Source organism: Fusarium subglutinans (assembly GCF_013396075.1).
Source record: "Fusarium subglutinans strain NRRL 66333 chromosome Unknown NRRL66333_c0000004, whole genome shotgun sequence".
NCBI lineage: Eukaryota > Fungi > Ascomycota > Sordariomycetes > Hypocreales > Nectriaceae > Fusarium > Fusarium subglutinans.
In genome coordinates this window covers 188,272-213,376 of record NW_023502067.1, presented here as the reverse complement: position 1 = coordinate 213,376, position 25,105 = coordinate 188,272, and the positions used below count along the sequence as shown (strand labels likewise).

Below are 25,105 nucleotides of genomic sequence, written 5' to 3'. Positions count from 1 at the left end.
CATTTGCTTAGAAAACAAGGTTGTAGCAAGACGTGGGCGGGTTTTGTTCGTGCTTTGAAATCCACAATCGAGTGACAGCATCGGGGTCCGGCCGTTGTCGCACACTTCCCGCACCCCGGAAGCGGGTCAGGCAGTGGCTTCGGCGGGGGATTTAAGCTATCAGCACGTGACTTTGCTTCTTCCTGAGTCAGCAATCAATCCTTGGCATCTGGATCCAAACTTTCTGGTTGAGCGTTTCGGTGTTGGTAGATCTCGCGATACAGCAAAACGAAGCTGCACGACGATTTGACCCCTCCTCTACCAGCTTTGCGGCTAATCAAACCAATTGGAGGTTCATTGTGAGAGATTGATCTCTCAAAGCCTCCAACATGTCGCAAGTCGTCGGCCTGGTGAGCTGATAGGATGAACGTCCTCAAATCTTTCTCTTGTCTAACCAATATCAAATAGACAAAACTGGCCTACTCTCGGGTATGGCATGGTGTATCTGCCTCCGCCCCTCATGCCACACTCTCTACTCAGCCCGGCGTTACACCACCTTCACTCGGCCGTCTCGCATCTCGCATCGCCGTTCTTCTCATGGGCAAGCACAAGCCGATTTTCGACCCCTCAACCGACTGCGGTGACTACGTTGTCGTGACCAACTGCGCCGCTCTTCACACAACAGGCCGCAAGAAGTGGCAAAAGCCTTACTACCGACACACAACACGACCTGGTAGCCTCAAGACCGTAACAATGGACGCCCTCATGGAGGCGCACGGAGGCAGCGAGGTTCTGCGCAAGGCTGTGCGCGGCATGTTGCCCAAGAACCGACTACGAGACAAGCGATTGGCAAGACTTAAGGCGTTTGAGGGCGACGCTCATCCGTACAAGGATAACTTGATACGGTTTGCTGGTGTACCAGTGGGAGCTGAGGGTTGGGAGAAGGCCACCGAAAGGGTCCGAAATGGCGATAAGAAGCGATTATGAGGAATTGCGGGAGTGGTTATGGGACGAGGGAGCTGTGCAGTAGAAACTACGGAGTATGCGGATGGGCTATGAGAGTCCTTGTACTATTTGTACCAATATCTTGGGCGTATTATGATCTAGCACCAAGCAATTATCAACGTTTTTCATGATATGATATGTCCAATGTGCATTTCATCTGCTGTGCAGAGACACTAGGTTTGGTTCACGTTCTGCCAGTGATATATACCCTGAGTATGCCACTACAGCTCATATACTATGTATCGATACCAAGTCATAAAAAGGGCATGAGTGAGAAAATACAAACAGTACAGGTCTCAACACATTGCGGTCAGAAGAGGCAGAAAGGTAGCAAAATTAACGTAATTACTCAAATCATATCTAGTACTAGAATCTAAGTTCATCGCTTGGTATCAATCTTTATCCTGGGTTCATTATAACGTTCCATCTTGACATCTATCGCCGCAGAATATAACCATTCTCAATACCCCTTATAGCTTTGCTTGCAAGTTGTCACGAGACACCTCACACTTGATAAGACCATTGGGGCCAGACTGTGGCGCGTAAACCTCAGCATCCTTGCCTGTGTTCTTGAGTCCCTTGTGCCAGCTCAGGTCTAGATAAGAGGTTAGCATCAACAGGGGACTTGGGGAAGGGTTTCTAGGCTTACCAATCTCGAAGTAATGTTTGTTGGGCAGTGCGTAAGTGACTGTCGCAATCTCGGGCACGAACCCGAGGATCTGGGTAGACATCTTGTACATGGTGGCTTGCACACTAGCACTGTCGTCCTCGGCGAAGGTCTTGAGGGTGGTGTTGCGTGCCGCCTCTCGAGCACTGTCGAATTTGGGAGCAAAGGCCTTGACGGCGTTCAGTGAGTCAAACTTCTTCCACTTCCATGTAGCATCAACATCGGTTGAGAAGATGCGATCCCAAGTCTCAGGAAGAGTTGTGTACTCATCGCGAACAAAGCCGTGGAAAGCAGAACCGGTGCTCTTGAGCACAGTCAAGCCAACAAGAGAGCTCTTGATCTGGATGCCCTCCTGTCGGCTCACGCGAACCTCCACATTTCGGGTCTCCTCGCCATCCTTGAAAAAGCTGTGAGGGTGAGGCTTGCCGTCAACCTCGAGACGCTGCCAGCGAACAGTCTTGACGTTGATGTTGGCAACATGGATGTGGCTGTACTTCTCAATGAAGTGGCTACCGAGGATAGAGGCGTACAACTCAGGAGGGTTGACAGGGTTCTGCTTGGCGGTGATGTAGATGGTGTTCTTGATAGAGTCGGTGGCAACGACAACACTGTTATCGGCCTTGGTGTAGGAAGTCTCAATCTCTCCCTCAAGAAGACAGCAGACGGTCATCTCAGTGACGGTCTGGATGCCAGTAGAGGCATCACGATCAACCTTGCAGACGCGGACATTGTCCTTGCCATAGCGAGCAGCAGATACGTAAGGCATAGTGAGATGCTTGTTGTGTGATAAAGTGTGAAGACGTGTATTGATACCGGATAAGACCAGATAAGGTTTCAGGTTCAGTGTATTGCGACAAGAGATGAGCGATGGCAATGTTTTCAAGAGTCAAGATTAAGAACGGTATGGTTTGAAAGAAGGAAAGGGGAGGGATAGGCTTTTAAATATAAGTAGATTAGCAAGTATGCAGAATGGTTGGGATGTCAGCCCCCCTTCCCAGCGATAGTGACGGCTCCGGCTACGGTGATTAGAGACAAAGCAACCAAACAACGCTACTCTAGGCGGCTCAACGGACGGAGACGGACGCTGGCGATCAGAAAACAAGCGCCTACGGCCGATCAATTCAATGTCCGACATTGCAATTCCTAGCGAATTGAAGCTTTTCCATGGCGCGATGGGGGTCGGTGCCGGGCCCCGGAGCACGCCGATGCCCTCGATCCCGTATATCGGGGCCCGCCTGGAGCCATCGGACCTCTTATCTTGACTTGTCTATCTTATCTTATAATGCGACTCAACATCGCATGATTCCTGCGATACGAAGACAATTTGAGTTCTGGTTGCAGAAAAGATGTGGTACAAGATCATGCGGCGAGAGGACTCTGGTATTTTCGATCAAGGCAGTTCTTATGCCTTCCGGACTGATGAGTTTGATGTTACAAGCCGCCAGCATGCAGTCTGTATGGTATCTTTCACATTTTTGTTGATGGCCTCACGAAGCACCAGTATATTCCGAGTATGGGGGTTTTCTTTTATTGTTTTTATATGTATATTGGCATGTGAAACTGGTCAAGGATGCAGATGGCGAGACAATCATTGCCCAAACTTGAAATGCTCTGGTGATGTGGAAGCTCTATGCTTATATGAGGACGAAGGCATATAACGACAATCAGCTGCCTTGCGCCAAACAGGTTGATCGTAATGTATCCTCGATTGCTATCAGCACTGGCTCTCAAACTCGGTTATTCAGCTCCTCAATATTCAGCTCCTCAGCTTCATGCATGTTCTCGTACATAGTAAATCCATCGTAACCCCGGAATAAAACACTTTAAGCTCAGAGCATCTAACCTACAGCACGCTACTGTGCCAGATGGAGCTTTTCCCAAACTTTCTAGTGAAGCCGCCAGCAACTGTAGGCTGCAGCACAGTTTAGTTACAGAGCACAAGGTTGACTTTTAGTGTCCCGGGCAGGTCTGTAAATGGAATGCATCACCATCTGGGTCTTGTCCGCCTCCACTTTAGGCCCTGGTTGCCCGCAAGCCAGCAACCTTTGTTCTCGATCCTCCAATCACCTGTCCTCTTGTCTCTGGAAACCCTGCCAAACTGGTCCTTGAACCTCGCTCGTTTTTGCTCTGATATTGGCCTAGGTATCTACGTAAAGGCCAGGTTCTGTACGGCATCAATCTGGTTATTGCTTCTGTTGGTAGACCGGACCTTCATCCCCATATCGTGGCTACATCATTTGCTTGCTTTCGCACCCACCGTCGCCTTGGAACCCACGCAAGCTACCTTCAACATCTTCGGCGACAACTCCGCTCTCTTGAAACTCCAGCTTGACTCAGTTTCGCTGTCCAGATAGACTAGAGCTTCACTGACGGTGCGACCCCCCGAAAACGCGGTCGGAGTTATACATACGACACACCATCACGATCGCTCCAAGTATTAGATCTAGACAATCCTTTCATACCGCCGTTCCGCGAACGAATATACGCCTATCAATCGAAGTCACTGTAACGCATACGAACCTTGACCGCGACCGCATCCTCCGCACTCGTCACCTCAGTCACCCGTTGATCAACGAATGCTCTTCCACCACTTTTGGGCCCAGTCCCAATCGGTGGGCTGTTCGCCGCTGATATGCTGAGCTCTTCTGCAGCAGCTCAGAAGGGCATGACTCCTCCAAGCCAACCTTCACAACACAACCTGCCTCAGCAGTTATCCGGTCGCACGAGCTTCGACCGAGGGGATTCGGGTCTACAGCCCCCCAATGGCGCCAACGCCCGAAATCTCTCGGCTTCGGCCGTATCTTTTGCGCCAAGGGGAAGTAGTCTCAATGTTGCTCCCGGCAGCTTCAGTTCAGAGTTGCGTAGTCGGGCTGGAAGTAAGACTGAAGCGGGGTCAATATACCCAAGCAGCTTCATGGACAAGGTGGAAGAGGATGACGCAGACACGCTAGCTGAGCAAGCTCTGGCACATCTGAAAGAACGACTCAACCGTGAGATGAAAATCAAGGAGGGGAGTGAGAACATGCTCGAGGCGCTGAACTCTAAGAAAGCGAAGCAGACCAAAGAGCAACGACAAAAGGTTGAGGCGGAGCTTAACGCTAGTAATTCGCGTATCAAGGACTTGCGCCAAAAGATTTCAGATGCTCAACATACACGACAGATTCCACCTGCGACGCCAAAACGAAATCGTACCCAGAGCAACGTTATCGAATCCGGGAGACCAATTGGACTGCGTTCGCCACAAAGCGTGTCACGATCTGTCGTAGAATCTGACAATGAGGAACCAACAGAAAGTCCAACATTTGCGCTTGCGGAACTGCTCCAGGCCTTGGAGGTTGAGGGCATGATGCCGGAGTACTACGTCTCACGGGGGAATCAGCTTGTCGATCTCTTTAAGCGTTACCCAACTCTGAAGTACGACTTGGTCTGGTCAATCTTTGGGCTCCGCATGCAGGTAATGCTCCTAAGCGAGAGTCGCGAAGTCGTGGCTGCTGGCTACCGAATGACCAGATATGCCATTTCAGACGTGGCATCACTTAAGAAGATCCGGAGTTTGAACACGGATTATCTGGTGATACGGTACGTACTTCGACTGTGGCCGCGCCCTTTTTACTGACATGATCAGATCACTTAACAACTACCGCAAAGCGGATGTTGAACGCGAGCAGGCCCTCAAGTTCGTCCGTGCATTTCTTGATGTAAAAGGCGGAGTGAAAGAGATCTCTCGAGCAGTGGTGCGCACGATCGTTGCAGTTGCAGAACATGGAGAAGACCGACGTGCAAATGCCCAGCCGGCCGAGGGAGATTTGGACCGTTTAAGGCCTATCTGCATTGAGACATTAGCAGAAATCATAGTGCAAGATCCAGCACTCTTGGTGGCATCTGGTGGCTTGGGACCATTGACCGAGGCCCTTTCAGAAGGCGTCTACAAATCCCCCGAGAGTTTGACCTCTGCATTTTTATACCTGCTCGACTCACCCCGAAAGCGGAAATACATACAGCCAGGCTATGGTCTGGAAGTGCTATTTACTGTCTTTACCGACCATCTCCTGACCAACGAAAGTATCATGAAACAGAACTCCAAAGCCATTGCAACAGCTTTGAAGTCATGGCCAGGGCTCATGACTCTCTGCATGTATGATCTCCGAACAATTCGATCCTTGATCACGAGCATGCTATTGCCGAGCGATGTGGTTCGGGAGACCATTCTTGATCTTATATTCTCACTTCTACGGATCAAACCGCCAGCGTGGGCAACCTCTTTTCTTGCTGGAAGGAGATTGACAACTTACGGCCGAGTTGCGAACTTGAAGTCAAACCAAAAGGACAAGAGCCACTTACAGTTCACAGAAGAAGACAGCGGCGAACAAAATTTCGTCGAGCACTACACAGCTCTGTTACTGGCAGTACTCATTCGAGCAGGCCTCCTACCAGTGCTACTGAAGATTGCTCAAGGGGACGAGAATCCAACTCTCCAACGCAAGACGACCCTTCTGATTAGCGAGGTGTTGAAACTTGCCAGTCGCCTCTTACCTCCGTCCTGGAGCGCCGAGCTTCACCTCCTGCCAGAACTCTTCACGTCGGCTGCCAACATTGGCAACAATGATCATTGGGTCGCATCGGGAATCGTTTACCAGATCAGCAGTGTCAGTCGTACTTTGTACAGAAGTGCGCCTACGGGTGCCTTATCCGGGCCGCTGTCGTCAGGTCACAACTCGAATGACATATCCGCGATTGATGAGGCCCCCAAATCCCACCAATCTCTGGTTTTTGATGATGCGACTTTCCGGCAACTGTTGATCGATAGTAATGTCCTCAACAGCTCGAACTATGCTAAGTGGAACTGGGAGACTATTCTCAAGATCATTGACGGCCCTCTACAAAGCGGCAAGAGACTTGAAGAGGCCATCAAAGCATCCAAGTTCATGAAGAGAATCATCAGCTTCTATCGGCCTTTCAAATACAGGTTTGCTAATGTCAAAAACACTCGTGCCACACAGAAGTATGTCCGAGCTGGTTGTGCTCTGATGCACTCTCTGCTTCAGTCTCCTGAGGGAATCAAATTCTTGGCAGACAGCAAGTTGCTCAGACAGATAGCTGAGTGTCTAGCACAATGCGATCCGGTAAGACTTTTTGCTCTTATGGTTTCCTGAATTTGATCACTAACACCACTTCCTCCAGACTAGCGGCCTCACAGCCCAGTATCCAATGTTCTCAAGAGATCGAGTCACTGACACACTTTGCGCGGGCTACTTCTCAATGCTTGGTGTTTTAAGTGGTGATCCTAAAGGCCTTCAACTGCTAGAGCGTTGGAGGATGTTCAATATGATGTATCACATCGTGGACTTGAAGCAGAGGCCCGACCTCATCAAGTTACTTCTGTCAAGCTTCGATTATAGCGTCCAGGGCCATCCTCGAGTCTTGTTGTCTAAAGCTTTGACCGCCGGTACGAAGGAAATCCGAATTCATGCAACGAATGCCCTTCGCAAATACGCTATTCGGCCGGTACCATCCGACAACGGACAGGGTGGCGTCAGTGACTCGAAATGGGCCATTCAGCTTCTGGTAACACAGCTTTACGATCCCGAGATTGAGGTTTGTGCTACAGCTGTGAAGATCTTGGAGAAAGCCTGTAATCGCAAGACCTACCTGGAGTACATTGTTGAATGCCGGCCAGCTCTTGACCACCTGGGAGAAATCGGAGCACCGCTGCTCTTACGGTTCTTATCAACATCCATTGGATACCATTACCTGGATGGACTGGATTACATCAGTAACGAAATGGACGACTGGTTCTTGGGACGGAACGATACATATGTTAGGGTCATAGAGGCAAGCTTGGCCAGAGCGTTCCTCGTTGATCCCGACGAGCACAATCCTCGCATGAGTTTATTTGACGACAGTGAGATGGACGGGGACTACCATGACAACCATGTACCGCCGCACTTTTATCGAGAGTTGACCCGTACGCAGGAGGGATGTAGGCTGCTGAGTGATAAAGGTCACTTTGAGGATTTTGCAGCTACGATTCGTGAGCATGGCATGGATAAGGGAGATGCGGAAATGCTTACGAAGGTGAAGGGCTGCCTCTGGGCTGTTGGCAACGTTGGGTCCATGGAACTCGGAGCACCATTCTTGGAATCTAACGACGTGGTAGAGCATATCATTCGAATTGCCGAGACCCATGAAGTAATGAGTCTAAGGGGCACTGCATTCTTCGTTCTTGGTCTGATTTCTCGCTCTACACATGGTCTGGAGATTCTATCTGAGCATGGATGGGATGCCAACACAACACCAATGGGTACCTCGCTTGGATTCTGCATTCCTAATGACCTATCAAGGTTATTATCACTGACAGCGTGGAAACAAAAGACGGTAACGTCGATCACCCTGCCGTCAAGTCAAAGGACAGCCCAGGAGGCACCACCACCTCGCGCCGCTCGACCACCTCTTGAGCCAGCAGAAATACCTGCTATGCTGAGTGAGGCGGATATTAACAGAAGAGTGCTGGAACTCATCGTGGACCTGGGAAATATGGTCCTCTACAAGAAGGCGCTTACTGACCTCCAGAAGCTTCGGGCACACAAACCAAGCGCGTTCAAAAGTACACAGTTCTTCAAGGAAGTGATGAGCGCAATGGAATGGAACCACTACCGGTTAGGGGTGAGAAGGATGGTTATAGATTTGTTCGACAAGAACGTGATGCGGCAAATAGTGTTCGATGAGGAGGAGGATGACGAAGATGACGACAGTAGCGATGATAACAGCCAAGAGGAAAGTGAAGATGAAAGCGGCGAGGGCGAAAATAGCTCCGGGGATGACAGGACAGAGAGGCAACGGAGCATCAGCGAGCCGCCGGCACCGCCACCAGATCTTACACCAGCTCCTCTCAGGTTGAGGAGATGAGACATGGGCAATGATATTTCGGAGATATAAGATGACTACATAGCCAAAAGCAACACGACGTTGGAAAGTTTCAACTACACGATACCAATGACAAGAATCACGATGGCACGTTAAGGGGTGGCAGGCGGGTCTTGAGCTGTATATATCTTTGTGACGAGTAACTAGTCGCTGTAAAGCGCATTGGTGTCTGGTCTGGGTTTTGGATGATGGAGTTTTGGGCAAAACATGGAAGAAGGGATACTTCTGGTTTTATCCGAGACGGCTTTTCTTTCTTGGAACGAGACCAAGTTGAGGTTGAGGATACTGTAGTAAGATACTAAAGCATTGCTCGCGTAATTCGACTGCTAGTAGCATCGATGCATCATATACCCAAATTACAAATCAGTCTACCTACGACAAGCATTCGTGATGTTGAAGATATTAATAAGTAGGCAGGTATGTTGAGTTTGCGTACATTTAGCCGGGCAATTTCAGGGAGTAACATCATGACCTGATGTTGAACGTATGTACTTATGTACGACTTGCAATTATAGGTGATGACGGTGAATTACTCGGCCCCACCAGAACCATCCACAGGCATCGCCTGCCAATGCCAACCAACGCCGCTTCCATGAGTAACCGAACGCGGGATTAAGAGCGAGCTCAGCTCCGATCGAGGCCAAGTTACTCCTTCACGACACCTATATCATATTGTATCTTTTCTTGGTAGAATCACCATACTTGTCATTCTTTAAACCCTCCTAAAGATAACCTCCATCATGGTACAAGGGCGAGTGCTTGTCATCGCGGGGTCAGACAGTTCGGGCGGAGCGTGAGTATAGTTTTGCTTTATACCTTAGGTACTCAGAGTGGCACGATGAAGCTTTTTGCAGGCGATTTCGTGATGTTTTTATTTTATCTTCAATCGCAATATATGCTGACAGAAAATCATCAGTGGACTTGAAGCGGATCAGAAGGTCATTGCTGCTCATGGCTGCTACGCTATGACAGCCACTACGGCTCTTACTGCGCAAAACACTCAAGGCGTCAAGGGCATTCATGTCATTCCCACCGATTTTGTGTCTCAGCAGATCGATGCCTGTGTTGAAGATGTCGGTGTCGATGTTGTCAAGACCGGTAAATTGGTCAACGATCCTGCTGTGTCACACAATGACTAACACCTTGATAGGCATGCTTGCTTCTACAGAGACAATAGAGATGGTTGCAAAGAGCATGGTTAAGCATAGCATCCTGTCACTTGTCGTAGATCCAGTATGTGTCTCCATACATACATACATACATACATACATACATATCTATCTATTTCTGTACCTTTCTAACAATCAACTTCCAGGTCATGGTTTCGACTTCTGGTGCAACACTTCTCCCCAATGAAGCCATCCAACATCTCTGCAAGCACCTTCTACCGCACACTAGCGTCCTTACGCCAAATATTCCTGAAGCCATTCTTATTCTTTCTCAAAATGGCCAAGAAGCCCCCGAGGTTCGCAGTGTGCAAGACCTTGAGACTGTAGCCCAGCGAATCCAAGTCCTGGGGCCTACGTGGGTGCTCGTCAAGGGCGGACACCGACCGATGAAGGAGGACTTGACTGTGGCTGATACAGAAGAAGAGAGAAAAATTGTTGTGGACGTTCTTGTTGGTGGTGATGGTGAGGTTGTCAGAGTCAAGAGCCCATATCAGGCGAGCTCGAGTACTCATGGCACGGGATGCTCTTTGGCGTGTAAGTGACAAACTTACCCAAGAACTCTAGTCACATACTAAGGAGTTTATTAGCGGCCATCGCATCAAACTTGGCCAAGGGACTTAATACACCTACGGCTGTCCGGTCAGCGTGCCGATACATTGAAGCTGCCATTAGAACAGCCCCTGGTCTTGGTAAGGGGCATGGTCCCCTAAACCACTTCCACTCGACCTACACTCTTCCATTTGCTCCGTACGTTCAGAAAGCTTTACCATCTGTTGTTGTACTAATTCGCTAAACAGCGGCTACTTCATCGAGTGGCTTCTCGAGCGCCCTGATGTCCGCGACGTCTGGAAGGAGTTTGTTTACCATCCCTTCGTCATGGCTATGGGTGACGGAACTCTACCTCTCGAATCTTTCAAGGGCTACATCATTCAGGACTACCTATACTTGGTTCGTCTTCGAAACATATAAAGATCCCAAGCTAATCATTATTTACAGATTCACTTTTCCCGTGCCAACGCCCTGGCTGCCTACAAGGCGCAAAACATTGAGGATATTTCTCGAGTATGTTCTCTTGACTCTATATTGTACGCAATCTCGTGACCTCTCTTTAGGCAACCGAAATTGTTCAGCATATCATGCATGAACTGAAGCTCCATACCTCATACTGCGAGAGCTTCGGCGTTTCCATCGAGCAGATTCGTGCCACGCCAGAGAAACAGGGCAAGTTCAAGCAGGTTCATGTGAAGTGATCTTTTTCTGACTTTCTCCGTAGCCTGCACCGCATACACTCGTTATGTCCTTGACGTTGGTCAGAATGGCGATTGGCTTGGTCTTCAAATGGCTCTTGCTCCGTGCCTTCTTGGTTATGGTGCCGCAGCTAAGATGCTACTTGGCCATGAGAAGACTGTCCGCGAGGGAAACACATACTGGGCGTGGATCAAGAACTACAACGAAGAGGACTACACCGATGCTGTCAAGTTGGGCTCAGGTGAGTCTTGTTCAGTTTCGTCGAGTATCTATCTGTCTATTAACCAACTTGTAGCCTTGCTCGAAAAGCATATTCAACTGCAGTCACCTTCGCGAATTGAGGAGCTTGTTCAGATCTTCATCCACGCTCTTAAGGTATATTATCGTCCTCTGAAGTAGTGACCTTTGACTGATACGATTTAGATGGAAATTGGCTTTTGGGAGATGTTCCCTGCCCAGCGGACCTAAGTCAATATACATACACAAAAACCGGAGAAGCAGACTAGATCGATCAATTAATAGACATAGAATTGAGTATACACTTGGTTCCGTATGTTTCCTTGTTTATGTCACAAAATCCAACGTAGGTATCTGACGCCTGGTCCAGCCATACTCCTTTCAAAGGTGCCTCTATATATCATGCATGTTTCTCAAACCCATCCTATACCATCTCCACTGGGCGTGGTCTCTCATCGTCTTGCAGCATATATCTAAAGTCCTGCTCGGGAGGGGGAGCCAGAGGCGGAACTGGGGGAGCGTCGCTATCAAGGCTGTTCTCTTGTTGTCGTTGAGCTCGTCGCAATTGCCCATTCTGCTGCTTCACCCACGAGTTCACTGAGCGGAAGCGTGGTCGTGTATCGACTGAAGCTACGGTAGATACAGTATCACGGCGACCGACAGAGTTGGTAGACTTCCATGTTGGTTGTCGTGAAGGCTCTGGTCGCGATGGGACACTTTGGACGGTCTGAGTGGTAGGCGTCACGACGATGTCGCCGTCACCGAAGCCAGAGGAGATCGAGGAGAGTTCGCTAACACCGGTCTGACGTCGCCCGACATCGTAGGCATATGGTGTGGTAGAGGGAATTCGCTTGTGTTGTTGCGGTTTGTACGGTGTGCTCAGAGAGTCCTTGGGATCATGACGAGCCACGACCTGGACCTCGACAGCGCGCTCAACAAAGGTTGTGCTTGTAGGACTGACAGCGTCAATGTCATAGTTTGTAACCCCTGTCCTTCTGTCGCCAGTCGTACGATAAACGCCGAATGGTAGACTGGGCACTGTGAGGAAATTGTCAGATTGCTTAGGCATGAAGAGTGGTGACTGAGGCCGTGTCTTTTCAGCGAGGGGTGGAGAGTAAGATGGAGGAGAGTAGGATGGATCTTCAATTGTGTACCAGCCCTTGTGACCGTAGCGTGATCCGAGGAAAGGCACCTTGGAAACGAGGTTTTCAAAGCGGCTGGGCTTGTCGAAGTTCATGTCATCAATGGGAGGAGGCTTCTTTGGCGACTGCTTCCTTGAGTAGAACTTCCAGATGAGGAACCCAATTCCAAGTAGGAATAGAAAACCGCCTTGATATCGTGTTAGCAGTCTATAATGTTATAGGTGAGGTGGACAGGTAGAGCATACCGACGGATCCAACACCCAGCAGGATCTTGTGGACATTGGAATGAATACCATCACCACCTTCGACCTTTAGAGGAGTTAGTAAGACCGAGTTTGCCTGGCATTTGACGTCTTTCAATCCGAAACGACTTGGATATGATCCACGAGCGGGTCAAGGAGCTGACTTACCAAAGGAGAATCAGACATACTTCCCTCAGCAGATGGAGCGTCGACTGATGGTGAGTTTGTCGATGATGCAGGGAGTTTGATGTTGAGGGGGTTGCCGTCGTCACTGGTTTTGTCTTCTTTGCTCTTCTTGGGCTCTTCATCCTCGTCCTCGCTCTCGCTCTCACTTCCACTGTCGGCTGCGTCGTCACCTTCACTCTCACTGTCGCTACTATCTTCCTTCTTCGCGTCCTGCTTCTGCTTCTCGGTCGCAGGGTCGATAGTATCGGTCCGCTTGGCATAAGGCTCTCGTAGGATGTTGATCATGACCTCAGGCTCCCTGGATGACGTTGGAACATTGCTTCGTCTGACTCTCGGCCTTGTTGTGCGCTTCTTCATAATGTGAACATCATAGTCGTCGCTGTCATCAGCGATGGTCCAATCCGGCAGAGTCGCACCAAAAGCCCTCTTTGCTTGTCTCTGCCACCGAAGGTGATGGGGCTCATCAAAGGGCGCCATTGTCGAAGTAGGTATTCTGAGTTGTGTTGATTATAAACAAACAGTATTAATGGATCAAGGGTCTTTATAATTCGGTATGCCTTGGTACGTCTTGATATGATTTGGATACCCGAGGCTTTGGGTGAATAGTCTGGGGATCAGGAAATGAGTGTTTTAATGATGCAAGTCACTGACTTGATCAGATAAAAGAAGGTGTTATTCAAACGAAGGTCCAGCCTTGATCAAGAGCAAAGGAAGAGAAGGACAAAGGAAAGAATATAAGGGCTTGGCGGTTTATGACATGCAAAAACCGAGAAATGGAGTTTCTGCTGACTGAGGAGGAAGAGAAACGAGAGGATGGATGGACGAGAGAGGAAGTGAAGCGCGAGGAACCTCTAACGTTAGAGCTGGAGTTGGTCCGTAGGATGAGACACGATCAACAGTTACATTATACATGCGATACGATACGATGTGATACATTATAAAGACAAGGATCTGACAGCCATAAACGGTGGTAGTTAAGGTGAAAACCCCATACGATCAGTACGGAGTACATACATACAGCCAAGGCGAGCGATCTCAGGGTCCAGGGGCACGATGCGAGTAACACGAAACATTCAAACCGAACATGGTAGTTCAAGAGTCTTTGTCTGCTGTTTGAAGAAAACGCTTGGTGTCGCTTCTTTGCCCAAGAACTGAGATTCAGGATGGAAGCACGGTAGCCTGTGGTTGGTGTGCTAACAGGGCTGGTGCAGAAATGGCTGCATATGTGTTAGCGACGGGTGGCCTCAGCTTGTACTGTAGCCTGTAGGTTCCTAGCGGCAGGGGTTGCACGTCTCAAAGTCAACAAGCTCCTGTTTCAGCCTGTTCTGTCGCAAGCAAGAGATTGATGAAGACGGGTTATGCAGGGGTGTAGTTGTCACTGCTTGCGCTCGTTTTTCATCAGTTGGGTTTTCTGTGATAGATTGGCAATCTACAAAGGATTAAATCCTCTTTGACGGCTTATGCAGTTGAGGATAAATGATATGATGTCGATTAACGCTCAGACTATCATCAGGTGAAGTCCATGTCTGATGGTTCGAATGATCGACAGGTGGTTGGCTATGCTGCTTCAGATGCTCAAACTCGAGACACACTCAACGATCTGAAGCTCGTTTTGCTTCGGAATCTTCAACCTTGGACACATTGGGTCTCATGATATCGGCTATCGTTTCCATCAGCCTCATCTGGGGTTTGCACATCAAATGCCGGTCCCCGCCAGCAAAGTCGGCGATTCATGGCGCATGCAAGACGGTCCGATATCAAAAGACTCAGAGGATGTTTGATGTTAGATCATTTGTGGATAAAGTCATCATTTGATGGACCCTGAAAAAGCTTTTTGCTTCAGTCCCAGATTCCATCTGTAGTGGAGACAGGCAATTGTCCAATGCTGCTCCAGCCATCATGACAATCAAGAGCGGCCGGACATGTCGTCACTGTTGTTTCGTGAAGAAGAAGTGTTTTATCATCAAACAAGACAATAAACTTGCAACTGGTAGGATGGCCCAGAGAGGAAAACCGTCACATGCCCCGTCATGAACAAAGCCGCTCTTGATAATACATACATAGGTACTAAACATCCAATCGCATTCATCAGTGTCGAATTTCACCGAGTGGCCGTCCCCATAGAGGGCTAGCAATATCTTGCCCCCATCACCACATCCCAGACACGCACAAACTAAATGACATTTGAAGTTGAAATAGACGCAGTCTTCAGCTTCCTCACCGTGCTCTCTCACCGAAGCCACTTGAGAACGCGCTCCAATCACATACCTCGCCCATGTCCATGTTCACCATCACGAACAGAACGCACTGAAGCGCGGATCCGTCATTAGCGCGCTTGCGGACATGAACGTTTTCTCTTCTTGAGGCTCCACGGTGAGATCCACCCGGTCCAAGGGAGCGAGCGAGCGAGCACGGCGGGTACTAGGCAGAAAAGGGGAGTGAGCTCTTTTTAAGGGTTCGGGCTGAGGTTCATGGTGAGAGACGAGACGAGTTGTGTGCGCTTCTACGGATGCAAGGTTGACGAGATGTGACTGCGGCTCCGAGATGGACTGGCTGTCAGGGATGCACTACAACCCCCCAATGTTTATCTGATTCTGGGGTATAGTACGAGAATCACGTCAAGATCTGGGGATTACATTTTTTATCTAGATTTCACTGTGATAAGGTTGGGCGAGGCAGAAATATCTTGATGGTGTTTTGATACAAGTCATCACCCCACGCAAATGATACCTAGACAAAGCCACGAAATTTGATCAGCAACCAGCAAATGGCAAGCAAGACATGGAGCAATTACTCAGAAGAACGGGATGAGAGATATAAGACAATAGCTTCTGTCATGAATTGCGACCCAATTACAGCGGCAAATCTACCATTCGCTCACCTATTTGGGCAATACCGCGATTCTTGTAAGTGAGAGGCTGTTAGCGACATGTGAATGCGCTAGGAGCTTCCCAAACGAGACCAAATCGCGCATCGTATCTTCGATGGACACCTAAAATTAACTACCCTCTACTATCTTCACTTTGAAGTTCCTACGGTTAATGTCGTTCGCTCTGTATCCAATGTTGGACTAATCCGCGCCAATGGTTAAAAGCCTCACCGACACACCGTGGTGTCTCCTAACACCTCAGAAATCAGAAATGAGAGCGCGAGAAACCGGGTTTTCACCGACGGCTGACAGTCCCCTATCCTTCAGGGTCGGGATTTTCCATCTGCAGGCTTGAAATCCAGGAAATGACCGCATTTGATTGGCAAACTGGAATTAAATGGATATGTATTGCAGCGTGGACTGCCTCAAGGATCAAGATTGGGGACATAAAAAGCAAGATGTTGAATAGGTACTTGGTGTTCCCGTATTCCGGATGCCGAAATAAAGTAACGGTCTTTCATGACAAGGCTGTTTCTCATGCGCTCTATCACTCGCCAAAAAGGCTTCAAGGATCAAGCAGTCCACAATGAATGCCATGTCACATTTCTCTGCTCAAAGCGAACCGGACGGCCGGAAACGGAGAGACACCGAGATTGATGTCAAGCTGACCACGCAGCAGAACAAAGATAGAGGATAATGATATGTACTGGCGGTGGTGGTAATGGTGATGGTGTGGCAGAATTATGCACGTCGTTGTGATAGCAATGCACGTCGTTGTGATAGCATCACGTCGTTGTGATAGCATCAGGCAGAATTATGCACGTCGTTGTGATAGCATCAGGCAGAATTATCACGACTAGTGGAGGAGGAAGCCCGCCTCCTTCGCCTTGACGCTGTCGCCAGCAGTCGTCATGATATTAGAAAAAAAAAATAGAAGTGTACCTATACAGGGGGTTTGCTCGGTAAGTTAGTGGAGTTTCGGTGAGTTCTGAGTTCATAACGGGCCGGACACGCCAAGGGCCAGAAGGCCAAAGGCTAGAGGTAGAGGTAGAGAGGGCCTGAGGGCAAAGGTTGACAAAAAATTTAGGTGTTGGAATGAGCAATCAACCCCAATTTTAACTGCACTGCAACTTTCATCTGAACCAAAGCTGCGGATCGGGGTTGATGATGAAAGCCGGTCCGGTCCATTGGATTGGGTTATTGGAGTCTGAATTTGGAGACGAGAAGTGATAAGTGATAATCGCAAGCCAGAGCGGTTGACAAGCTTGTGATACGAGAAGAGATATCAGAAGGAAAACAAAACCCTGCCTCTTCTTGTAACCACGAGTTATCAGCTCCGAAACCTATCATTTGGCCGCCCAAATCAAAGATGAATGGATCTCTAGGTATTCATTCAGGGCCGTGCAGCTGAGGACGGAAGCCCACGCCGACCCGCTCCGCTAAGCTCGAAGCCTTGAAGGCACGGGCAGGGAACCTGAACTTTTTAGTGGAGCCTTAAACACAAGCAAGAAATGGAAGACGGGATGTCTTATCTCGAGGGGGACAGGACGGAGCAAAAAGAAGCCAAACACTACCGAATAGAACTATGCCATCATCTTTTCTTACACCCTACTTACCTAGTGTCCGGCCAGCCGATGAGGGTCTCTCTTTTCACTCACTGTCCAGTTCTTGTACCTAAATTCTCTCGCCCTCTTTCGTGGGTTGTGACTGATTCTCCTTCGACTCACCTCCGTCCGTCACCAGCCCCATCCGCTCGCGACGCCCTCATCTGGTCCAGAGACTCTCAGTCTGTGTCCTGTATTCTTTCTTTCCTCTTCTTTCCCCTCCTTCTCCCTCCAATCGCTCCCAATTGAGCTCCTCTCTACCAGATCCTCCCAATGGCTTCCTCCGCGCGAGCCATGACGGCCCTCTCCCGGGTCGGCCAGATGGCCCCCAGCAGTCGCATTGCGACTCGCGCCCTTTCTACTGCCTCCAAGACCTCTGCTCGACCTTCTATCGCCATGAAACTCAACAACTCTGGCCGTATTGCCTTCCGAAGGGCCTATGCTGACGAGGCCCCCAAGCCCAAGCCCAAGCCTGGCAAGATTCGACGAACCCTCCGCTGGACATGGAGATTCACATACCTCTCTCTCGGTGCTCTCGTTGGTTACACATGCTATGTTATCTACGATGACCGCCACCCTCAAGAGCAGTACCAGCCTGACCCTTCCAAGAAGACTCTGGTCGTTCTGGGTGAGTAATTCTGCGCCCATGCCTATAGGCGCTCCTCCTGTATACCATCCCAAGTCACTGACGCAATACCCTTCCTTAGGATCCGGTTGGGGCTCTGTTGGTCTCCTGAAGAACCTCGACACCGAGAATTACAATGTCATCGTCGTCTCTCCTCGCAACTACTTCCTCTTCACTCCCCTCCTGCCTTCATGCACAACAGGTCTCATTGAGCACCGCTCTATCATGGAGCCTGTCCGCACCATCCTCCGCCACAAGAAGGGTGCCGTCAAGTACTACGAAGCTGAGGCTTCCTCTGTTGACCCTGACCGTAAGGTTGTCAAAATCAAGGACAACACCGAGGGCAAGGGCCCTCACTCTCAGACTGAGATCCCCTACGACATGCTCGTCATTGGTGTCGGTGCTGAGAATGCCACTTTCGGTATTCCCGGTGTCCGCGAGAACAGTTGCTTCCTCAAGGAGATTGGTGATGCCCAGCTGATCCGCAAGAAGATTATGGACTGTGTTGAGCGCGCTTCTTTCAAGGGTCAATCCCAAGAAGAGATCGACCGTCTCATGCACATGGTCGTTGTCGGTGGTGGCCCTACTGGTGTCGAGTTTGCTGGAGAGCTCCGTGATTTCTTCGAGGACGACATCAAGAAGCTGATTCCCGAAATCAGCCAGCGCTTCAAGGTCACTCTTATCGAGGCCCTTCCCAACGTCCTCCCTTCTTTCTCCAAGCAGCTCATTGAGTACACCGAGAACACCCTACGCGAGGAGAACATTGACATCAAGCTCAAGACCATGGTCAAGAGGGTGACAGAGGACTTTGTTGAGGCTGAGTGCGCTGGACCCGATGGCAGCAAGCAAACTCTCCGTATTCCTTACGGCCTGCTTGTCTGGGCCACCGGAAACGCTGTTCGTCCCATTGTCCGTGACCTCATGGGCAAGGTACCCGCCCAGAAGGATTCTCGCCGTGGTCTCGCTGTCAACGAGTACCTTGTTGTCCAGGGCACCCGCGATATCTGGGCCGTCGGTGACTGCGCCGTTGCTGGCTACGCCCCTACAGCTCAGGTCGCCTCCCAGGAGGGCTCTTTCCTGGCCCGCCTGTTCAACAACATGGCCAAGACTGACTCTCAGGAGGCTCGCATCAAGGAGCTCAGCAGCAGCTTGAACCTCAAGCAGGGTAACTCTGCTGAGGTCGCCGCTGAGATCGAGAGCCTTGAGAAGCAGCTTCGCCGAATCAAGGACGTTAAGCCCTTCCGATACTCCCACCAGGGTAGCTTGGCCTACATTGGTAGCGAGAAGGCTGTTGCTGATGTTCCTTGGTTCAACGGTAACATTGCCAGTGGCGGCGGCTTGACCTACCTGTTCTGGCGAAGCGCCTACCTCTCTATGTGCTTCAGCAGTAAGTTCATCACAAACTATCATTGACATTATCCATCGTGCTAACAGGAGTTCCCTAGCCCGAAACCGTGTGCTGGTCGCAGTTGACTGGCTGAAGTCCAAGGCCTTTGGCCGTGACGTCTCTCGCGAGTAAACCCTCGATCCAACAAAACCTTTTATGCAACAAGGTTCGATACCCTGATATGAGATGCGATAGCAGCGGACTTTATGTTGTCCACGGACTGCATCTTACGACGATCTGTTCTTGGGAGGGTGTACTTGGAGCATTGTGCATTAACTGGGCCGGACTAATAGATGTCTGATTAGAATCGGGCTTGGGATGGGATGCTTCATTTTGTAAACCTCGCTTTGGTCTTTCTTTACTTCGTTTTTTGGTTCTGTAATTTTTTTCTTTGTTCACGGATATAGATGGGAGAGGCAGGCCCCTTGTATGACATAGCTAGAGTGCGCAGAAAAGCGAAAAGCAGGGAGACTTGTGGAAGATGGGGGGAAAAGAATCAACAAAACTTCATATCGTGAACAAATACGCAGGTCTTGCTTGTGCCTGTGAGTGCCCTCTTTGAGTTGATCTTTCGTAGTGTACGTACTATAGGCAGTATGATGAAGGTTTGGATCTACCTTTCACATGAAGATTCTGCATCATATGCAACTTAGATGCCATGTCTGGGCTGGCCTCATGCTCTTCATGTGGATATCAAATCTTGCATCTCCAAATGGTCGGGGCTCCCAAGTTTGACTGCGGGGCAGAAGCTCCCCGCGTCAAGCCGATATGCGGAGCTTGTCGCCTCTGTTAGCTAGGTACTAATAACTTTGCTCATAGAACGTAACGTGGGGAAGAGAATTGCTCATTCCCTAGACCCCAGGTGGGCAACCCATTGCACGATATAACCTGATCTGTCCTGTGCTCTTGACCATGAGTGACTCCCCCAAGCTTTCTGGCAGGGACCACGCCATCGAGCTGGACTCCAATGATGCTCTCAGACACACTCGCGACGAGTTCAACATCCCCTCCAAAGCTGATGTAGCTCGCAAAACTCTCCCTACCAGTGACAGCACGGGTCAGTGTATTTCTCTGATATGTAGCGTATCCTCGATATTGGTCTGACTCTTGCAGGTGCCAATGATAGAGCAATTTACCTCGTAGGCAACTCTCTCGGTCTTCAGCCCAAACGCACTTTGGATCGCATACAGCAATACCTCGCGACATGGCGCACACAAGGTGTACAGGGCCACTTCAAGCCCCTCGATGACTCTCCTCTGCCAACATGGCTAGACGTTGATGCTCGTGCGGCCGAGATGATTGCCCCAATTGTGGGCGGCAAGGTCAGCGAAGTGGCTGTCATGCAGACTCTCACGGCCAATCTTCACTTATTGATGGCGGCATTTTACAAGCCCGATGTTAAGGGACGGCATAAAATCATACTAGAGAGCAAAGCATTTCCAAGTGATCATGTCAGTGCTTCAACTCAGCACTGGGCAATTGAGGTGCTAACACAAATGCTTAGTATGCTGTCGAGACACAAATACGGCATCACGGACTCCGTCCTGAAGACTCGATGATCACCATTGAGCCTCCGAATAACGAGGACATTCTCTCTAACGAATATGTGGAGTCCATTATCGAGAAGCACGCCTCCACTACTGCAGTGCTTCTCCTTCCAGGTATCCAATACTACTCGGGCCAGCTCCTCGACATTCCACATCTGACTAGTTTTGCTCGCGAGCGTGGCATATTCGTCATTTGGGATCTCGCTCATGCTGCAGGCAACGTGCCTCTCTCATTACACGACTGGAACGTCGACGCGGCTGCTTGGTGCACATACAAGTACTTGAATGGCGGACCAGGCTGTATTGGAGGTCTGTTTGTTCACGAACGTCACACGCAGGTTGGGGACGATGGATCGCACAACGTGAGACTCGCCGGCTGGTGGGGAAACGACAAGAAGAACCGATTCGCGATGAGGCCTGGTTTCGTTCCTGTTCCTGGCGCAGCAGGGTTTCAACTCAGCAATCCCTCCGTACTCGACATAACATCCCTTTGTGCTTCCCTCGAGGTATTCGAGCTAGCCGGTGGTATAGCTCCTCTACGGGAAAAGAGCACCAGATTGACGGCTTATCTCGTCTCTGAGCTACAGAAACTGCCGCAGGACATGGGCGCATACTGGAAGATCATCACGCCCAGTGAGCAAGAACGTCGTGGGGCGCAGGTGAGCATTCTCCTGGCCGATGGACTGCTTGATGAGGTTATGGCTGGTCTTGAGAGGCGGAGCGTTCTGGTTGACGAGCGCAGACCTAATGTGATTAGAGTAGCACCCGCGCCGCTGTATAATACCTTCTTAGATTGCTGGGGCTTTGTCGGTGCGTTCAGGGGCGCTTTAGAGGAGGCCCTGGATGCAAAGTGGAAAAAGGAGCAAATGGATGAGTAGGTAGATACTGGGGAGTAACAGATTATCACCGACTTATTCAATATGCGACCAGCTATTTCGCGCTATGACAATTGATGCATTTATTTCATGCTAGCTCTACCACTACAGACATACAGCAATCTCTTCGGCGTGAGTGTTTTGGGCTGTTCCTGATACACTTAGGCTTTACTATCCGTGCGCCTGGAGTATTATACACTGACTTTTAGGACGTGCATTTATCAACAACCTATGCCGGCGCTACGCAATTGCTGGACACAACGCTCGTTTCTGTGTTTTGCCCCACAAATAATTAGAGCACTACATATAGATAAAGAATGGAAGAAGAACTAACACCAGCTACCTAAACCGATTGTTGTTATGTGAGGTCTTACGATAAGAAATTGTGGAAAAAACTGGAAGTATAGGGTAGGAATCCACAAGGTTCCTGACTAAGGTGGCGATCTTAAGGGTTCATATTCAGTGGACCAACCTGGTCCAATCATACCACCGCCTTCGAGTATTATATGGGTCTCCGAGGCGGACTTGCCTAGCGGCGAAAGCAAAAAAAAAAAATTACATGGTCAGCGCGTCCGAGCCTGTTCTCTTAAAACTTCACACATCCTCCATTCATCTCTCCCTTTCCCATTCATCATCTCATCCTTCGGGCGCGCACTCCTTCTTCATCAAACAGAAGGCTAATCTCGTAACTTCGAGATATTATATAGCGCATCCCACGTCTCTCTTTATTCTAATACTCCCCTTTCCCCCTTCCTAGACGGGTCCATTCCAAACGGCTCCGTCTTATCTCTCTTCATCTGAAATAATGTCTGGCTACGACGGCGGATACAGCGGCGGCGGTGGCCGCGGAGGAGGTGGCTACGGCGGTGGTGGTTACGGCCGTGATCGCGGCGACCGTGGTGGTGACCGAGGTGGTGACCGCAATGGTTACGGCGGTGGTGGCTACGGAGGGTAAGTCGATTTTTCTTTGTGGTTTGAGCGCAGATTTGGTGGTTTCAGCTTAGAGGCGTGGTCGCTTCCCCAGCAACAACGCGCCCAACCACCAACATATGTGTTTTCAATCTAATTCTTTATCGCATTTCGCTAACACTAACACAGCCGAGGTAACGGAAATGGTTACGGCGGCGGCGGCGGAGGAGGTGGTTTCGGAGGCGGCTATGGAGGAGGTGCTGGCGGTGACCGTATGGGCGCCCTCGGCGCTGGCCTCAAGAACCAAGAGTGGGGTACGTGTTTCGCTTGCCATATTGTTGTTTTCGCCTACTAACGTTCATCTAGATGTCAACGCCCTCCCCAAGTTCGAGAAGTCTTTCTACAAGGAGCACCCTGATGTCTCAAGCCGATCTGACGCTGAAGTGGAAGCTTTTCGCCGCAAGCACCAGATGACCATCGCTGGCAAGGATGTTCCCAGACCCGTCGAGACATTCGATGAGGCTGGTTTCCCCAGATATGTCATGGATGAGGTCAAGGCGCAGGGCTTCCCTGCCCCTACTGCTATTCAGTCTCAGGGTTGGCCCATGGCCCTTTCCGGTCGTGATGTCGTTGGTATTGCCGAGACAGGCTCCGGAAAGACTCTTACGTATTGTCTCCCCTCCATTGTCCACATCAACGCTCAACCTCTCCTTGCTCCTGGCGACGGCCCTATTGTTCTCGTCCTTGCCCCTACTCGTGAACTTGCTGTTCAGATTCAGGAAGAGATGAAGAAGTTTGGCCGATCTTCTCGCATCCGAAACACTTGCGTTTACGGTGGTGTCCCTAAGGGTCCTCAGATTCGCGATCTCTCTCGAGGAGTTGAAGTCTGCATTGCCACTCCTGGTCGCTTGATTGACATGCTTGAGGCTGGTAAGACTAACTTGCGTCGTGTCACTTACCTCGTTCTCGACGAGGCTGATCGCATGCTTGACATGGGTTTCGAGCCCCAGATTCGCAAGATTATTGGCCAGATTCGACCTGACCGACAAACTCTGATGTGGTCCGCTACTTGGCCCAAGGAGGTCCGCGCTCTGGCTTCCGACTTCCTCCAGGACTTCATTCAGGTCAACATTGGTTCCATGGAGCTTGCTGCCAACCACCGTATCACACAAATCGTCGAGGTTGTCACAGACATGGAGAAGCGAGACCGCATGATCAAGCACCTTGAGAAGGTTATGGAGAACAAGGAGAACAAGATCCTCATCTTCGTCGGTACAAAGCGAATTGCCGACGAAATCACTCGATTCCTCCGCCAGGATGGATGGCCTGCGCTCTGTAAGTATCATGCATCATCCCACAACAATATGACAGAACAGCTACTAACATATGCTAGCCATTCACGGTGACAAGCAGCAGAACGAGCGTGATTGGGTGCTTGACCAGTTCAAGACTGGAAAGTCCCCCATCATGGTGGCTACTGACGTAGCCTCGCGTGGTATCGGTATGTATCATCACCCCCCCATCCTCATGGCAACTTCCAGCGACAGCACTTGCTGTACTTTACTCTCATGTTTAGGGGCTCTCTTGACTGTGCGAATCTGCCTGATAATTATCGTGTCCAATTGGTTCTCAACCAACGGGGTCTTGATCCGTTGTGTAGCCTTCACTTTGCTATACTCACGTGTGTTCACTCTTGTACCGTTCTCACCCCCGTGGTACGAGTGTGGAGTTGGCATATTATTGCCTTTGATCAAGCTGCTGGCCAAGGTTCTCTTGTACCCAGGACCCAATGACCCGCATACTCCAGGATGGCATTTTGACGCACTTTCTATTGCCCCATCTCCGCTAGGAGTGAAGTACAGATGGCCTGCCAATATGCTTGGCCATTCACCTTCATCTTCCATGCTGGAACGTTGCTATACAAACCCCTGCTTCGCCTGCTAACCATTCTTGCTAAAGATGTGCGCAACATCACTCATGTGTTGAACTACGACTACCCCAACAACTCGGAGGACTACATTCACAGAATTGGTCGTACCGGCCGTGCTGGTGCCAACGGTACCGCTATCACCCTTTTCACTACTGACAGTGAGTATCCTTCAGCTTTATCATCTCAGTACGGTACATACTAACGATCTTCCTAGACCAGAAGCAGGCCCGTGATCTTGTCAATGTTCTCCAGGAGGCCAAGCAGCAGATTGACCCTCGCCTTGCTGAGATGACTCGATATGGCGGCGGCGGTGGTGGACGCGGCTACGGTGGATGGGGACGTGGTCGCGGCGGTGGTGGTGGTAGAGGTGGGTATCGCCGACGCTGAAACAGCTAGATACCTATCGAGCTGACTGGACCTCCAGCCAACGCCAACAACCAGCCCATCGGCAACCGTAACCGTCGGTGGTAAGAGGTTTATTCATAGTGGGTTACTACCCTCTGGTGATACGGATCAGGCAGCCTCACATTACGGATCCTCGGACTCTCAAAAGTATATGA

At 50.0% G+C, this 25,105-nt stretch overlaps 8 protein-coding genes across 8 annotated transcripts; 6 read left to right on the top strand and 2 right to left on the bottom strand.

Annotated features, from left to right (window-relative positions):
* Positions 1-368: 368 nt before the first annotated feature.
* On the top strand, positions 369-966 carry FSUBG_897 (ribosomal L13; the record flags this gene model as incomplete). Its single annotated transcript, XM_036687432.1, has 2 exons — positions 369-389; positions 448-966. The coding sequence occupies 2 exons, from the start codon at positions 369-371 to the stop codon at positions 964-966; spliced, it is 540 nt and encodes a 179-aa protein (XP_036543483.1).
* Positions 967-1,454: 488 nt separating this feature from the next.
* On the bottom strand, positions 1,455-2,417 carry FSUBG_896 (urate oxidase (uricase); the record flags this gene model as incomplete). The annotated part of the gene is made up of 2 exons (XM_036687421.1): positions 1,455-1,579; positions 1,634-2,417. The coding sequence occupies 2 exons, from the start codon at positions 2,415-2,417 to the stop codon at positions 1,455-1,457; spliced, it is 909 nt and encodes a 302-aa protein (XP_036543482.1).
* Positions 2,418-4,283: 1,866 nt separating this feature from the next.
* Positions 4,284-8,557, top strand: FSUBG_895 (sexual differentiation and meiosis ste20; the record flags this gene model as incomplete). Its single annotated transcript, XM_036687410.1, has 3 exons — positions 4,284-5,230; positions 5,277-6,774; positions 6,833-8,557. 3 exons carry the CDS (start codon positions 4,284-4,286, stop codon positions 8,555-8,557), a joined length of 4,170 nt encoding a protein of 1,389 aa, XP_036543481.1.
* Positions 8,558-9,315: 758 nt separating this feature from the next.
* Positions 9,316-11,460, top strand: FSUBG_894 (hydroxymethylpyrimidine phosphomethylpyrimidine kinase 2; the record flags this gene model as incomplete). The annotated part of the gene is made up of 11 exons (XM_036687399.1): positions 9,316-9,368; positions 9,492-9,673; positions 9,726-9,808; positions 9,891-10,278; positions 10,332-10,491; positions 10,542-10,692; positions 10,741-10,806; positions 10,857-10,979; positions 11,059-11,233; positions 11,288-11,367; positions 11,416-11,460. 11 exons carry the CDS (start codon positions 9,316-9,318, stop codon positions 11,458-11,460), a joined length of 1,506 nt encoding a protein of 501 aa, XP_036543480.1.
* A 193-nt stretch (positions 11,461-11,653) lies between these two features.
* FSUBG_893 (uncharacterized protein) lies at positions 11,654-13,276 on the bottom strand (the record flags this gene model as incomplete). Its single annotated transcript, XM_036687388.1, has 3 exons — positions 11,654-12,558; positions 12,617-12,680; positions 12,782-13,276. The coding sequence occupies 3 exons, from the start codon at positions 13,274-13,276 to the stop codon at positions 11,654-11,656; spliced, it is 1,464 nt and encodes a 487-aa protein (XP_036543479.1).
* A 4,269-nt stretch (positions 13,277-17,545) lies between these two features.
* FSUBG_892 (NADH dehydrogenase) lies at positions 17,546-19,416 on the top strand (the record flags this gene model as incomplete). Its single annotated transcript, XM_036687377.1, has 3 exons — positions 17,546-17,900; positions 17,980-19,284; positions 19,343-19,416. The coding sequence occupies 3 exons, from the start codon at positions 17,546-17,548 to the stop codon at positions 19,414-19,416; spliced, it is 1,734 nt and encodes a 577-aa protein (XP_036543478.1).
* Positions 19,417-20,196: 780 nt separating this feature from the next.
* Positions 20,197-21,709, top strand: FSUBG_891 (kynureninase 1; the record flags this gene model as incomplete). The annotated part of the gene is made up of 3 exons (XM_036687366.1): positions 20,197-20,341; positions 20,398-20,735; positions 20,789-21,709. 3 exons carry the CDS (start codon positions 20,197-20,199, stop codon positions 21,707-21,709), a joined length of 1,404 nt encoding a protein of 467 aa, XP_036543477.1.
* An 802-nt stretch (positions 21,710-22,511) lies between these two features.
* Positions 22,512-25,016, top strand: FSUBG_890 (ATP-dependent RNA helicase DBP2; the record flags this gene model as incomplete). Its single annotated transcript, XM_036687355.1, has 7 exons — positions 22,512-22,657; positions 22,805-22,929; positions 22,982-23,950; positions 24,009-24,116; positions 24,575-24,703; positions 24,760-24,912; positions 24,970-25,016. The coding sequence occupies 7 exons, from the start codon at positions 22,512-22,514 to the stop codon at positions 25,014-25,016; spliced, it is 1,677 nt and encodes a 558-aa protein (XP_036543476.1).
* Positions 25,017-25,105: the final 89 nt, after the last annotated feature.